Source organism: Pelodiscus sinensis, chromosome 1, assembly GCF_052426305.1.
Source record: "Pelodiscus sinensis isolate ZL-2025 chromosome 1, ASM5242630v1, whole genome shotgun sequence".
NCBI lineage: Eukaryota > Metazoa > Chordata > Testudines > Trionychidae > Pelodiscus > Pelodiscus sinensis.
The window spans coordinates 87,291,981-87,308,897 of NC_143052.1; the positions used below are offsets into that span (position 1 = coordinate 87,291,981).

Here is a 16,917-nt window from a genome sequence, read left to right on the forward strand (position 1 = left end):
TAAGACTGTTACCTTCTGAGAGGTGAAGACCCTGATCCATTTATCAGTAACTGTTAGGGCACTGAACTTCTGAAAAGCCCCCATGATACATATGAACTCTGTAGAATTTTGATTAAAAAAAAGATGAAGAATTTAGGTACAGCACACTATATAAAGGATGTCATAATAGGAGGTATCAGTTGGTTTTATTCATTTCAGTAGGATATTAACTGAAGCTTAACTTAAAATAAAATACAGGACTATGTAGCACTTTAAAGACTAACAAGATGGTTTATTAGATGATGAGCTTTCGTGGGCCAGACCCACTTCCTCAGATCAAATAGTGGAAGAAAATAGTCGCTACACCAGACTAACACAGCTACATTTCTATCATTAATTTAAAATGTCAGCATTAACTATTTCACCGATAATTTTAGCAGAAGCTTTTGTTAAAAATTAGTCACTGCTAAACTTTTCTGTTCCTTGCTTAGGTGTGCAGCGTAAAAGTTTTATATGCAAACCATATACCATTTCCCTTATTTTGATCTCCATCCACAAAGCAGTAATCAAAGTAGCCAATAGTTTTCTCTTCCTTGCCTCATATTAACTAAACACCTAGCGAAGGGAATTTGAAAAAAAGCATTGTACAGAACCAATGTTCTTTTCTGCACACCATCGATAATTAACTCTACTAGCTAAGGAAGATGGAAGGTTGGTGTGTCTGGAGAGCAGGGGTGGGCAATAATTTTTAATGGGGGCCACTCCAACATTTTGGCAAGTGGTAAAGGGTTGCATTTCTACTGAAGGGGTTTGGGGTCTGGGACAGAGGTTGGGTGTAGAAGGGAGACTGGGTAGATGAGGGGGTGTGGAGTGTGAGGGAGTTTGGGTGAAGGAGGGGTTGTGATCAGGGACAGACAACTGGGGTGCAAAGTCCAGAAGAGGGTTTGGGTGCAGGAGAAGATTCTGACCTGAGGAAGGGGCTCTAGACAGGGCCTATGTCTGCAAGGGGAGGATGAAGTGATTGATAAGCATCTGTTTATCAGATAATTCACTAGTACTTAACATCCCTAGTTGTGACCTGTGTGAAGGGGATGCAGAGGGTTTGGGTGATGGCCTGGGATAGGTAGTTGTGGGAGTGCCAGAGGCAAGCTCTAGCTGGAAGGCGCTTACCTAGGCAGCTCCCAGTCAGAAGCCTTTCAGGAACCAGAAGGCTGCAGTTGCAAGCTGCTCGACATGACTGCTCCGGGCACGGGAGGGAGGGAGGAGGCTTCATTGGCTGCCCCTCTTGCCAGCAAAGTATCTCAGCTGCTATTGGTTGGAAACTGGCCAGTAGAAGCTGGGAGATTTTGCTGAGGGGCAGGACAAAGCATAAAGTCTCCCTTCTTGCTCCCAGAATAGAGCAACCACATTTAAAGTGGCGGCTGCTGCTGCACTTAAGGGGGACTTTTAGGCCAGATCTGGTGATTTGGCCAGCCCCATCTCCCAGAGCCACCTGCTGCGGATGGGAGGGCTGTGGTGGGAGTGCAGGAACCCATGTCTGTGCCTCTCCCCTGCGCTGCAGAGGCAGCAGCAAGAGTGGAAGGCAGGAACTTGTGTGTTGGCTTTCTGAGCACAGGCTCCCATCTTCCCCTTGGCATGTGAACTTGTAATTGCTGAAAAATTCAGTGGTTACATATTTTCAAAAATAAATGCATTTTAACACCCCTAGTATATGCTTCCATGTGTTACAGCCTATATGAATATTTCAAATGTTATATCATTTTAGTTAGCCTGTATCCGAATTGCTCATAGAGTACCTGAAAACTTAACTTGTTAAATTGATGCTCTATTGCAGGGGTGGGGAACCTCTTTTGGGTCAGGGGCTTCTGACCTACAGAAAAATCAGTTAGGGGCTGCATGCAAGCAAAGCAAAAATCCCCCAAAAAACTTTCCCCTCACTGATGTGGCCTCTGAGGAGAGACACTACCCACATTCCCCTCACATACCGGGGGGGGGGGGGGGGAGGGGAAGAGAAAATCCAGGCTAGGAGATTTTTGTGTGTTCCAGCCTGGGGGGGGGGGGGGGGGGGGGAGGAGTGTCAAGGGCCATACCAGGCAAGCCAGGAGCCACATTGGTCCTGAGGTTTCCCATCCCTGCTCTATTAGGTACAATGTTGTGAAATTCATGCTTTGTTACGTAGTCGAATCTGTGACAAGACTAGCAGTCTATTAACCTCTATCATGTTAACTTTACACTTCAAGTCTATGGCAAGTATAAATTATAAATGACCTGGAAAACAGTCATTGAGTGGTGAAATGGTGCCAGCACAGGGGAAGACATTTGTTGGAGGACAACTAGCATACTACATAAATTCTATAGAAGATGTGTAGTGGATGTTGTCCCTAGCACAACTTTTGTTTTTTATATTAACACAGCTGAATCACCCAAGAATATTGAGGGCTCTGGGTTAAATGTGTAAAACCCACATTAAGACAAGTTTAGATATAAAATTTTCTTTTCAGAATTTACAGAAAGGTACCTGTTTCTGAGCCTCATGTCAAAAGATTAAATGTTTTGTATTGATTGTATAAAGCATGAATAGGTTTGATATAGGCAACCCTCCTATATTTATTTCAGCAGTCCTAAAAGCAGGCCTGGGCAAAATATGGCCCGTGGGCAGGATCCATCCCACCAAGAAACTGGACCTGGCCCACGGATGCTGCGGAGAGCCCTAGGCAGGTTCCCCACTTGTTTCAACCCACCTGCATGCTGCTCAGGAATGTGGCTGCAGGGCGGTTTCCCTTTAAAAATTCTGAGTACTGGAGGGAAGGGAGGAAGGCTCAAGTGCTGTTCCTGCCCTCAGCACAATCCCATTGACTGGTTTCTGGCCAGAAACTGGCCAATGGGAGCTACCTGTTTAAATAACAAGCAGCCATGAAGCACTATGCCCCCTCCTCTTCAGGCTCAGTTATTCACTTGTAATTATTCACAAAGCACATGACTGCACCCTGTGCAGGAGTGGGGTAGGCTCCTTGCTTGCCTGCCTGAGAAACTGCTGTCTGGTATGTCTGTTGGCCAGAGCCTGCCTGTGGCACAACAAACTTTCCCTTCCCCAACCCTCTGCCCCCCTCCTGCACCCAGTCCCTGGCACCCCCTCCTGTACCACGGTTCCCTGCCCTAGGTCACAGCCCAATCTCCTGCACCCTAGGCCAATGCTGCAGGTTACAACTGCCTCCTTCACCCAAACTCCCTCCCAGACCCCACGCTCTGTCTGTACCCAGCCTCTATCCCAGATCCCGCACCTCCTCCATTAATATCATGGCCACTTTACAAATTCTTGGAGTGGCCCCCCCCCCCCATCAAAAAATATTGCCCACCCTTGCCTAAAGGTATGTTGTGTCTGCATAGCCTGTAGCAGTGAGCCTCCTAGCCCAGGTTCATGAGTTGGGATTGTGCTAGTGCTGTAACAATGTCTGTTGATAGCACTTTGAGGGTGCAACTTGAGCTCTGAAGCCTAGGGAGGGAATTGGGCTTCAGAGCTTGAGCTAAAAACGGGAAAATGCTGCCTACACATCTATTTTTAGAGCACTAGTGCAAGATGGGCTAATCTGAATTTGTTGACCTTGGCTGAGTGGCTCGTTGCCACGGGCTTTATACACGCGTCCAAGTCATGGACTTGGGCTTTTGTTTGTACAGCACCTAGCACAATGAACAAAATATTCCATACTCCAAAGAGCCTGGTATCTCTAAATATAATAAAAGAAAGATGGATACAGACAAGTGGGGGCGTATGGAGAAAGTGACATAGTCCTGGCACGTGAGACTAGTAGTGGTCTCAGGTCTTCAGCTGCTTAATGATAGCTACATGTAAGATATTAGTACAGATTCCTTATGTGTACGTGAAAGGACTATTCAAGTTCCTATAGTTTAATTGCTCCACTAAAGGAAACATGAGAGCTATATATTTTCCATTTTGCTTAACGCCTTTTAGTAACTAAACTTGACTTCCATTTGAGAGATCTTGAAATACAAGGTACAGATCAAAAATTACCTTAATCTTTGATCAAATGATATTGCCATTCACAAAGTGAGACTTGATGGAGGCAGATGTAGAATCTCCGAGGTAAGTGTATCAAATGTATATAGCTCCTTTTTATTGTGCTTGCAGAAGATCCCACTAATTGGACTGCACGTGATCAAGAGTAACTGTACATGAGGTTTGTGTGGGAAGAGAACTTGCACTTCCACAATATACAGTAAATGGAATCTGAGACACTGTTGGTACTGTGTGGATTAACATTAGGAGGTTGCAAGAATTAAGGGAGAAGAACCTAATTAAAAACTGGCCTTAAGTAATTTGGTCTAGCTTACTGATGTATTTGAAAACTTCAATAGTTTAGTAGCACCTGAAAGACTTAAAAAAAAGTAGATGCTCATTATACCATTTCCATGTTTTGTTAGTCTTTAAGGTGCTACTAGACTATTTGTTTACGTTTTTCCTGTTACAGACTAATGTGACTACCCCTCTGAAGCTGATATATTTGAGACAGTGGTAAACTATATTGTAGGTATCTACTATGTAAATTTGATTGCTAGTCTGGACAGAACACTGATGGTGGTAAAAGCAAAAAAGTTACTTGAATTTCAGCCCTTTAAAATGTGTGTGTGGATATATGTAGAAATTGAGTTTAGGGACTGATGCTGCCTCAGGGATGACCTTAAGGCAAACAAATTTGCATGTACACTATTTCATAATCTTAATGCTGTTAAGAGTGAAGTTTGTTTCCCCTCTTCAAGGAGATCTTGTTACTCTTTGCACAAATGAAAAAAGGGCAAGGTTGGAACCCAAAGCAATTAGGGATGTTAAAATGCATGTAATTAACCATGTAACCACTGAAATTTCAGTGGTTACTCACAGGAGCCTGTGTGCACAGGGAGTTGGCTTTTGAGCTGGCTCCCCATGTGAACCAGCTCTCACCTGCCTCATTCTCCAGAGGCAGCAGCACAGGGTGGCAGGCAGCTCCTTGGGAGCCAATGCATGCAGGGAGCTGGCTTTTAAAGTGGTTCTCCATGCGTACCAGGCACCTGTATGCAATCATGAATGTTAACCAATAAGCCTGGGCTCATCAGTTAACTATGAACCCTATGTACCCTGTTACTTTCACATCCCTAAAAGCAATCCGACTATATTGGCCCATAAATCCCTATTAGAGATGGCACCCTTGAATTAGGTATGTTTTTTTGAGTCTTTAGTGGCAAAGGTACAGAAAAATGTGTTTTGAACATATGGATGGCAGAATCACCAGGCCACAATTTCCATGGAAATTGTTGCAGTCATAGCTTAATGACTAAAGTATTGGTCCATTATGGTAAAACAGAATCTGACAGTCTGTTGGACTACTTCAAATAGATGTTGAGTGCCCTCTGTCAGTGACAGTCTTTAGAATTCAATATTACAACTCTCAAATTACTGCACGTGCATTTTTTTAAAAAGCTGTTAACCACTATGCCCATCTGCTTTTCAGCATAAATTGTTCTTGGTGGAAATTAATTGCCAACTTTCTACTTCCATGCCAAAAAAATTTTTTTTTGCCCTGCTCACTTGCTCTCCTCATCCTCACTTACTTGCTTACTTCAACTGGGCTGGCTGAAAGGGCTGGGATGCAGGAGGGGATGAGGGCATGAGCTCTGGGGTGAAGATGAGGGGTTCCAAGTGCAGGAGGAGGCTTCAGCTTTAGGCAGTGTGTTGGGATGCAAAAGGAGGTGAGTGTACCAGCTGGGATGTGGGTTCTGGGATGGAGACAGGAATAAAGGATTTGAAGTTAAGGAGAGTGCTCTGGGCTGAGATCAAGGAGTTGGGGTGGGGGAGGCTGGGAGTGGATTAGAGGTGGAAGCTCCTAGTGGCATTTCAAGCAGCTCCCAGAAGTAGTGGCATGTGCATCTTTCATAGGAAAATCAATCCAGGTGAACCTATGCACACATGTAGCAAAATATATGCTAGGGCTTCATAAAGATAAGTTTGAGTGGCCCAAGTACAATGGTCCAACCCTGTCAGAATTTACTGGTTTGAAAAGGGGACTGGCAACAATCATCTTAGTGGCACTGTCCTAGTGACCACTTGACAGCGGGCAGCTCTAGTGAAGATGTAAACTAGTGTTGCATGATGAGATCTTGATTTCAAGTCAGATGGACATTATAATGTTTAGATACTGAATTTCTGAACTTGAATCTTAAAAGATAAACCTAATTTCTGTCTTTCAATTAAATTGAAAATGCTGCTCAGTTGCCAATAAAAGGTGGTGAAACTAAATGTAAAGCAACTAATTTGAACACAAACACAAATAAAAATGAAAAACTAGTAGTATAGTTCAAATCAATCAGAATTCAGTGAAATTGCTTTTCACTTGCAAAATAGTATCACTTCAGTTGAGAGAATAATAGTTGGGATACTGGGGTAAGCACGTTTCCATGTTTGAGAAGACCTGAAATCTTGGCTGCTTGTGGACAAGTGGTCGGATGGTTCTATTCCTAGCCTGTAAAGATTAATGGAAGTCTATGGCACACTGAATCATTTCCTGTAGAATACATAATCTCGAACAGATTTCAAAGGATGTGCGTTATGTATGGTATGTGCTATTTAGCTGTGTATAATGGCTTTAGTCTCAAACTTTATATAGAGAACTCTCTTTTGGGGGTCATTATGCTGACTGGTTTGTGGCTTGAATTTTTGCCAGTGTATGTTCCTAGTGGGTATTGTCTGGTACTGGAGGATATTGAGATGCCTGCTTGATTGTTATCCTTAAACGATTCTGTCCACCCTTCAATTCCTGACACTCACACAGTGGTTGTATTGTGTTCAAGTTGTTACTGCAGACCACAATATAGCAATTGGTTCTTCCAGAACAAGTACTGAGGGAGAAGCAAATTGCCTAACTTTAGGGTAGGAATTGCATGGACTTTTCAACTACCAATGGGTATGTCTACACTACAGCGCTAGTTCGAACTAACTTAGTTCGAATTAGTTAATTCGAACTAAGCTAATTCGAACTAACGCGTCTAGAACTAAAAACTAGTTCGAATTAGCGTTTTGCTAATTCGAACTAGCCAGTCCACATTGAGTGGACTCTGAACAGGGCTTAAGGTTGGCCGGAAGCAGTGCCGGCAGGGCATCAGAGGAGGACTTAGAGCGTGGAGATGCTGTCTCAGGCTAGCCGAGGGCTGCGCTTAAAGGGTCCCGACCCCCACCCCGGACAGACAGTTCTCAGGGGTGCCCCGCTTGAAAACTAGTCCTGGCTTGGAGTGCCCGGAGTACCCACACTGGGCACATCACACCACTCGGCCATCAGCCCGGCTGCACTTGCCGCAGGCTGCCATCTGGGGAGAGGGGGCAATCGGGGGGCTGCAGGAGAGCTTCCACCCCCAGATGCCCGCAGAGCCAGCCCAGTCCTCCCCATCGGGGGCTCGTACCCCATTCCTCCCTCACCACCTTCCACTTACCCTTCCCTAGCCCCCCTTCTTATTGATGTACAAAATAAAGATAACGTTTCTTCCAACATTGACTCTGTCTTTATTGAACAAAACTGGGGGAGACTGGGAAAAGGAGGTGGGAGAGGGGAAGATAAAGGCTGGGAGAGGGGAGGGCAACTAACATGATCAGGGGTTGGGAACAGGTCCCAGATGAAGAGAGGCTACAGAGACTGGGACTGTTCAGCTTAGAAAAGAGGAGACAGAGGGGGGGACAGGATAGAGGTCTCTAAAAGCAGGGGTTGGGTGGAGAGGGTGCATTCAGAAAAGTTCTTCATTAGTTCCCATAACGAAGGACTAGAGGACACCAAAGGAAAGGAATGGATAGCAGGCTTCAAACTAGTAAGAGAAAGTTGTTCTTCACAAAGCAAGTAGTTAACCTGCAGAACTCCTTGCTGCAGGAGGCTGTGAAGGCTACAACTAGAACAGAGTTTAAAGGGAAGCGAGATCAAGTCATGGAGGTTGGGTCCATGGAGTAGTCTTAGCCAGGGGGTAGGAGTGGTGTCCCTGCCCAAGGTTTGTGGAAGGCTGGAGAGGGATGGCACGAGACAAATGGCTTGGTCACTGTCTTCGGTCCATCCCCTCCAGGGTCCCTAGGGTTGGCCACTGTTGGCAGACAAGCTACTGGGCTAGATGGACCTTTGGTCTGACCCAGGATGGCCATTGTAAGCTCAGGGCTCGGGTCTCAGTGGACCCCCTTGATTTTCATGCACACCTGCTCCTGGGTGGCCAGGCTGGCAGCTCTCCTGCCCTAGACGGCCACTTTCCTGTGCCTAGTGCGGAGATCGTGGACAAGGTCCACGATGTCCGCACTAGCCCAGGAAGGTGCCCGCCTCTTGCGGTCCAGGGCAAGCTCCCGGGAGCTGCCAGCCTGGTCCTGGGAAGAGGGGGGTGGGCTGGGGGACATCGGGTGGGTGGCTCTGTGCCGTGCCAGGTGCAGGGTCTGCTTGCTGGGTGCTGGCAGGCTTGCACCTGGCACGGGCACCGTAGCCAGCCCGTGCCCCTTTAAGGGGTCCGGGGCCGGGAGGGGGGCATAGAGTTTCCCTGGTGTTGGCCAGAGTGGCCACCAGGGAAAGCTGGGGAGGGCTAGCCTCCCACTAGTTCGAATTAAGGGGCTACACAGCCCTTAATTCGAACTAGCTAGTTTGAACTAGGCTTAATGCTCATAAAATGAGGTTTATCTAGTTCGAACTAAGCGCTCTGCTAGTTCGATTCAGATTCGAACTAGCGGAGCGCTAGTGTAGCGGCTATGAATGTTAGTTCGAACTAACGGACGTTAGTTCGAACTAACATTGTAGTGTAGACATACCCAATATGATTTACTCTTTAACTAGAGTGGCAGCAGTAAGGAAGTAGGAAATAAACCCCTTGCCTTATCTACAGAACAAATGAAAATAAAACTGGATGTTTGAAGGCCCCTTTATCAACTACACAATTAGTTGATAAAGGAAAGCACTCGGTCCCAGCTCGCACCGGTCCAGGAGCTATCCCCGCTGCGGCTCTGCATTTTAAATGTAGTAGGAGCCGCCCAGTTTTTACTTCTACATTTAAAATGCAGAGTCACGACTGATTCTGCATTTTCTTTCCTGGTCATTGGGATAGTTTGCTGTAAAGAAATAATCTACCAACTCTCCTTAGTCTTTTCCTATAGACTTGCTTCCCATGGGATCTTGCCTACCAGTTCAGTGAGTTAGCAAGTCTGCTGCCTTTTAGACATAAATGCTTATTTATGTCCATAAGCTTTAAAAGATAATTGAAACTTACCATTGAGTGAAAATGGGGATTTCCAGTAAAATGGGCACTTCAGTCTGTGCTGACAGTAGCTGTAGTATTAGGCAGAAAATTTTGTTGACCCACTTCACTTTTCTGGTATGTTACAGCATTCAGTGAAACAAAAATGGAAACTCACCTAGACTTCCTCATTTTAGAGATCACTGGTGGCCAGAGGTCTTCTGAGAGATGGTGGTGTAAACTCCATCAAAAATGAAACTGAGGATAAGTTATCAGTTACTCTGCTTCCCAAGATTTGAGTGGGAGCAGCAAGACCAGCACACTATCTCTTCTCTCCCCCTCCCTGCCAAAAAAAGTCCCAAGTAGTCTGGGGATTTAGCCCCTTTCCTGCAGGAAAATGTTTAGAAGAACTTCACTCATTCACCTGCAGAATAAGAGTGCTGTCCCCTTTTGGCAAATGTAGGCTTGTTTTTTTTCCATCCCAAACCCTATCTCTTGCTTGTGCCCTTTAGATTGAGTAACAAGGAGTTGTGGTGAGATTGGTCGTCCCTTGAAAACCTTAAATATGAAAGATAGCATACCACTGCTGTACCACCTCCACTGTCCCACTAATTAGTAGTGAAATAGGGGGAAAGGAGTGGCAGGGTCTGTACCTGAACTAAATCTGTAATAGGGTAAAACCTTTCAGCCATGCAGGGAAATCCCCAAGAATTTTCTCCCTACTCTTTTGGCCCCATGAGCTGTGGTGGCCCTTGCTGGAGCTTTTGGCTTCACAGGCTGTGGTGGTCCCCGGCTATGGACTCCAAAGGCTCCGCTCCGAGCCACTAGCAACCCCTGCCACTGGGGGGGTCTCTAGTCCTGCAACATCCGTGGTCCTAGAAGACATGGATGGTGCTGGCCCAGAAAGTCCTAGACAACAGAGGTTCAACCTGTAGTTGATTTACTTTCTTTTGGAATGTGACTTTGAAATCTCGATACTTTTGATTAAATGCAAGATAAGATATTAAAATGGGATGTGATACAGTAGGAAAACCAAGATGGAAACAGTCATACAAATACTGTGAATTGCCCATCAACTAGTATGGTCTTATTGATGATTTAATATCCCTATTTTAGTGTTTCTGTATGAAAAGTTCACTAATGCTGCTTTGTTCTGCCTTCTATTTACTATTCCATTGTGGAAAATGAGCATTGTTCAGCTGTGGAAATGACACACTGTTTCTTTATTCTGGAAAAGGCAATTTAAAGAGATTCCACTGAAGTGTATCATGATTCCAGGAGTGTTAATACATCAGGACATACTGCTTTTCTCTTTGTTTCAAAACCACAGCTGCTCTTTACCCTTGGCTGGAATATAAAACAGGCCTAAGGCAGATTAGGAAGCAATCTACTGTTTTTATTACCAGCAGCTGCTGAACTCTTGGTGTTAACTTAAACAGCTCATAAATGTTAATCACTTTGAAGTTTTGCTAGAAAGTCTGTCTGCATGTCTCAGTGGCACTGGCTAATAAGTCATCAGTTTTTCATGAACCGGTACTTGCTATTTCGACCCTCTGTTAAAGCAACTTCATTTGTCACAGCTGAATTATTAAAAATTTTGGCATTCTTTTAAAATTGTAATTCAAAAAAAATACTTTCACTAACATTGGCATTGCTTGACAGACATCTTTCAATAACCTTAAATTTGCTGAATATGCAATGGAGTAAGTAGACCTTTCAACAGAATGAATTGTTTGCTTGCTGACTATTTTGGACATTAGATTTGATTAGACTTATAGCATTTCTTCAGATTTGATTTAATTCTCCCAGCACTTCCTAGATAAAAACTAATTGCACCACTTCAAGTTAATCTACTTCCGACAAAACTGATAAGTTTAAATAAGTGCAGTAACTGTATTAACTTTTGCAAATGCAGTGTTAGGACATGTAAAATGTAAGGTTTTAATGGAAGCATTAACTTGATATTACATGCATCTGTTCAGTAAAACTAGCAAAGTATTAAGGTACCTTTTTAAACAAGAGAAACAAGGCAGATACATAAATAAGCGCAAATTCCAAGACATGTACTGTCTTTCAAATTGTTCAGTATAGAACATACTACAGAAAAGCCCTGAATATGATAGGTTCTCTGGGTACTGTCGTCATAGTGCCACTAATAAAAGAATTGTGTTGTAACAATTCTGATTCCTATGTTTTTTGCCTTTCAACGGACTCAAGTAGGAAGGAAAGGGATGTACAGGCAGTCCCCGGGTTATGTACAAGATAGGGACTGTAGGTTTGTTCAGTTGAATCTGTATGTAAGTCGGAACTGGCGTCCAGATTCAGCTGCTGCTGAAACTGACCGCCAGTTCTGACTTACATACAGATTCAACTTAAGAACCCCAAGTCAGCTGCTGCTGAAACTGATCAGCTGCTGATTCCAGGAAGCCCGGGGCAGAGCAACTGTGCCTCGGGCTTCCTGTAGTCAGCGCTGGTCAGTTTCGGCAACGGCTGACTTGGGGACGTCTGGGGCAGAGCAGCTGGGGTGCTGCTGGGTTGCTCCAGTAGCACCGCTCCTCGGCGCTACTGGACCAACCCAGCAGCACCCCAGCTGCTCTGCCCCAGGAGTCCTGATTCAGCTGCTGCTGAAACTGACCAGCAGCGGCTGAATCAGGACGCCGGGGCAGAGCAGCTGGGGTGCTGCCGGGTTGGTCCAGTAGTGCCCAGAGCGGCGCTGCAGGACCAACCGGCAGCGCCCCAGCTGCTCTGCCCCAGGGTCCACAACAAAAGCCTCGTCTGCTGGGGGGGGCACACTAGCTGCGCACCCCCCCCCCAGCAGACCAGGGACACAGGGAACAAAGCGGCAGCGGGGGGGTGCCTCGCCTCTGAGGCTTTGCTCTGGCGCTGGACCGCTTTGCTCCCGGTGCCCCTGGTTTGCTGGAGACGATTCCCAGCAGACCAGGGGCACCGGGAGCAAACCCACAGCTGTGGCAGGGTCCCCGCGCTTCTGAGGCTTTGCTCTGGGAACCTGCCGCTGCTGTGGGTTTGCTCGCAGTTCCCCTGGTCTGCTGGGAACCGTCTCCAGCAGACCAGGGGCACCGCGAGCAAACCCGCCAGGGCTGCGGCTTTGCTCCCGATGCCCCTGGTCTGCTGGAGACGGTCCCCAGCAGACCAGGGGCACCGGGAGCAGCTTTTCTCGCCCCGGAGGTCGTGGTGGCTGACCGCTGCCTGTGAGCTCCGGGGCGAGAGAGCCCCGTTCGTAAGTGCGGATCCGACATAAGTTGGATCCGCGTAAGTCGGGGACTGCCTGTATATAGGATAGGGGGACTGAACCACAGGAAATATTACTGGTGCATGCCAACTAGAATGGTACTGCCCTTGAGAAGTCTGCTGCTTTTAACCTCAGCATTACTGGTGCATGCCAACTAGAATGGTACTGCCCTTGAGAAGTCTGCTGCTTTTAACCTCAGCATTACTGGTGCATGCCAACTAGAATGGTACTGCCCTTGAGAAGTCTGCTGCTTTTAACCTCAGCATTATGGCTATGTCAACACTATGAGTTTTCTTGGCAAAAAATATGCTGAGGGACTCATTTGCCTAAGTGAGCACTAAAGATAGTGGTAATCTAAATATACAGTATCACTTTTTTAAACCAGAACTGCATGTGACTTCATGTACTTGAGGACCAGTACTTCTCTATGGCCAAGTCTATACTAGACCTGGAAGATCGGTTTAAGGTATGCAGCTCCAACTATTTAAAATGATGCAACTGGAGTCACACACCTTAAGCTGAGCTCGGCACCGTCTTCATCATGGAGGTCAATGGGAGCAAACATTGCAGTCACAAGGAGTAAGGGAAGCTGACAAGAAGGAATATCCAAGCTGACCAGGGTACCTTAAACATTTGATTTAGCCGGTCTTTACTAGACCACTAAATCGAATGCCAGAAGATCAATCTCCATCATGGCAAGTGGAGATGTGACCTTAGATGGTGCTCAAAACCTCTTCCAAGACTGGGAAATGATTAAAGGAGACAAATGTGATCTGTACTCAGATGCAGTAAGGCCGTGGTGGCCAACACGCTAGCCCCTTGCCACATGTGGCTATTTGGCTGGTTGAGTATGGTTTGTTCACTAGAGCATAGTGGTAACTGCTTCAGAACTGGTTGAACACCATAGCTATAGAGGAATGTGAATTCTGCCCCATCCCCTAACATCACTGCTAATCTGACCTGGGGGAAAATTATTTCATGACCCACAATCCATTATCATTGGACCCTGATTATCAGGTGCTTGGCTAGTTGGTTTTTGCTCACATAGAGAGGTGTTAATGGGTAGAGCCCCACCCCAACAGTTTGCAGTCTCTAGCTGTGGCTGTCCATCTTTGTTCAGGAGGAGGGAAAAACCTCTCAGAATCATTGGGAAATTATCTTCCTGGCCCTTGCCAGTGGTTGGCTAAAGTATGAGCTTTAAGAATTTAAGATGTAAGTGGAAGTGGGCCCCATGATTACAGAGCACTGCTCTACATCCTCACAGGCAATGTTCTCAATGTCTGCCTACCAAGTTTCAAATATAAAAGTAACCTTTTTCTAATCACAGAACTGAAACAATGATTTTTTTAAAGCAAGAAACACTTACTCCAGCCCTCTCTGTGTGCACATAAGCAGCTGAATTGATTTTTCTGTTGCTTTACAAACTTTACATTTTAGTAAAGAACAGTTGTTGAAAACCTTTTCTAAAAGCTATCCTTTTGGAACAAGTAGAGCACTACAAATGGATATTACAGTAGAAGGTATTTTCAAAACTTGGCTGTTACCAACAAATGCAATGATAAGCTGACAGAACCTGCCAGTGTTAATGAAGCTTTTCAGGAGTGCCAAATTCACAGTGATGCCACTAGAAAAATAGTAGTAGGCTAGTGTCTTCACAGTGGGATGATCAGTTGATGGGCAGCCTTTGCTACTTTAGGCAGTGCCCAAGAATGCAATAGACACAAATTGAAATCCCCTCTCATAAAGTTGCTTCAGGTCAGGAGTTGAGGAAAAGAGCTTTCACTGCTGTGTTAAAGTTCTATGCTTATAAAAGGTTTCTTAGCCTATTGACTGAATGGATTTGAACCAATGATCCAGACATGATTCCAAATCTCAAGTACTTTAAGTTCATTTTTTCACTTCATTGCCAAATCCTGAGTTCAGGATTCTTCCTTCTGTTGCAGTAGATGACGTCACACAGTCCGTAAATATATCCAGGAAGCTTTGCATATACTCCATGTATTGCTTTTAGGTATTTGTGTTCATCTGCAAAATCTCAAACCTAGGATTTGTCCAGCAAGGGCACTTGGTCACAACAGTCAGAGCAATGCGCTCTTGGTAGGTAGGGCAACACCAATAGCTGAATTTTTCTCGACCGTTCTTGTGACTCGAAGTAAAAGCAGCCCAAATTTGACTTAGTGAACAGATGTGGGAAAAACTCTGGTGGTAGAGAGAAGAGAGCCTATGGATAATTGAAAGGATACACTCAAATCTAAATCTTTTCTTCGGAGTGTTGGTGTTATTCTGTGTGCCTACAAATAAATAAATAAAATAAAAATGCGTAAATACTAAGTTAGTAACACACTTGTCTGTCTTTCTTGCAGATCTTCAAGTTGCTCCATTTTTAATTTTCAGTGCAGACCTTTCTGCTCCCTTAAGTTATTATAAACTTTTTTGCTGCTCTGCAAACACGTGAAGATGTCTCGCAGCCCTGATGTGAAGGAAGATCCTGTGGAATGCCCCCTTTGCATGGAGCCCCTGGAGATTGATGACATCAACTTCTTCCCTTGCACCTGTGGCTACCAAATCTGCCGCTTCTGTTGGCATCGTATCCGCACTGATGAGAATGGACTTTGTCCTGCTTGCAGAAAGGTAAATATCCTGGAATAACTGCGTGGCTTGCATATGTCATGAGGGTCTTGATTGGTTAGTACTCTTATGGGCACCCCTTATCCTGTCTCCGAGTGCTTGAGCCAGCTCTTGGGCAGCCTATTTTGGCTGCTTCCGGTGTGGAGAGGTGGGCAGGACTGGAACAACAACCCTGTGGATCTGTTGCTTCAAATGATAGTGTAGATCTGGTGTGAGCATCTCATTGTATGGATCCCATCTGTACCTATCAAAATCATTATTCAACTAGTAGTCTCTGTGGAATATATCGGGAAGCTGAATAGCAGTGAAGGGAGCAGTTCAGGACTGAGATGTATGGGTAGAGTTAAGGGAGAACTTGAGAGAATATCTGGGAATCAGGATAGTGATGCACTGTGGTGTCACTGGATAGTGAGGATTGAAAAAGCAGGATATGCTGCAAGTGAGGATATGGTGGTACAGCTGTGTGGGAATTCATAAAGCATCCCTTTTTGCTGTACCTCTTGAACCAGAGCTTTGCATTTTTGACACCCACTTTTACAGGCCATTAGCTCTTGGTGAGAAGTCTCGATGGGGCTTGTACCTCTGTCACCAAATGCTCAGATGGATTTTGAGTATCCTACTTGTGACTGGACAGAATGGACCAAGTCATAACTCCAGTTACCTGACATATTTTGGTTGTCTGAGTCTCCCTTAAACTCTTTAAAACTGGTCTTCAAATCTGCTGACCTTCCAGTCTCTCTTGGTCACAACCTTAGAATCATTGACTTTTCTCTTCATGTAGTCTCATCTAAACTCTGTTGCTTCATTACCTATCTCACCTCTTCAGTAATGTCTCCTTTAATTATTATAACTTCCCCTCTGGTCGTCTTGCTTCTCACCTTATTCCCTCTAAACGCAGCTACAGAAGCCTCCTTTTTTTTCTATTCTAAGCATGTCCCTGTTCTCACTGACTCCCTTCATTGGCATCTTGTCTCTTATGGCATGAATTCTAGCTCCCTTTTTAGGCCCTAAGTAATTCTGCTATACCTGCATCTGTGCACTTGCTGCCTTACTCTTCCATATACACTTTCTGTCACTTTACTCTGTTCCTTTGGGCCTTGTCTACAGTAGAGAAATTTGGCATGCTGACCACTGTTGGGACTCTTTGCAAGCCTGAAAAGCCCCACACGTCGACATATGGGTGTTATCAGTGGTGCGCAGAAGTTATCACTGTTTGGATTGGACTTCCTACGAGGAATACTAACCAGTGTCATCAGTCACTGTCTTCACCAGTGCATTGTCATTGTGGACATTACATTCTGTTATAACAATGCCAATGATATGATTATTCCTTCTGCTACAGTCCCACAGTATTGGTCACTGCTTATAGAGCCTGTCTGATTTACCTACTATACTCTGCTGGCTTGAGGACAAGCTTTCTGGAATCTTTTTGCATGTACAAATATTGCTTCATGCCCATGAGATGTTCTTGTACCACACTACTTGTTGGTATTCATTCTTCAGTGATTTACTTGTGTGCTTCCAAGCTGGCTTTGGAGCATGTCTCAAGCCACAGTAGAAGCTGCCAGATATTCCTCAGCAGACTTCCAGGCACTCATGAATGTCTGGATTAAGGTGATTGTTATAGCTGACCGCTGTAATTTGGAACACTTTGGCTCATGGCTGGGGTCTGAATGCCTTGCTGAACTGGATATAACTTGCTCAGGAAAATAGTGCTGGGTGAAAATAGGACTGCTGATGCAGCATTAATAAAGTTGAGGATGCCAACAGCAATTCCAGGGCAAGAGGAAAACCTGCCCTTACAATGAACCAGACAATGTTCTTGG

At 45.2% G+C, this 16,917-nt stretch overlaps 1 protein-coding gene across 4 annotated transcripts in view; it reads left to right on the forward strand.

The window, feature by feature from the left end:
* Nucleotides 1-16,917, forward strand: part of CNOT4 (CCR4-NOT transcription complex subunit 4) — an 88,578-nt gene that overhangs the window by 16,478 nt on the left and 55,183 nt on the right. For all 4 annotated transcript variants that reach the window (XM_075934354.2, XM_075934366.2, XM_075934359.2 and 1 more), the window contains exon 2: nucleotides 14,827-15,094. In XM_075934354.2, the coding sequence (XP_075790469.1) occupies nucleotides 14,921-15,094 (174 nt within the window). In that variant the 5' untranslated portion in view covers nucleotides 14,827-14,920. The remainder of the gene's footprint in view (nucleotides 1-14,826; nucleotides 15,095-16,917) is intronic.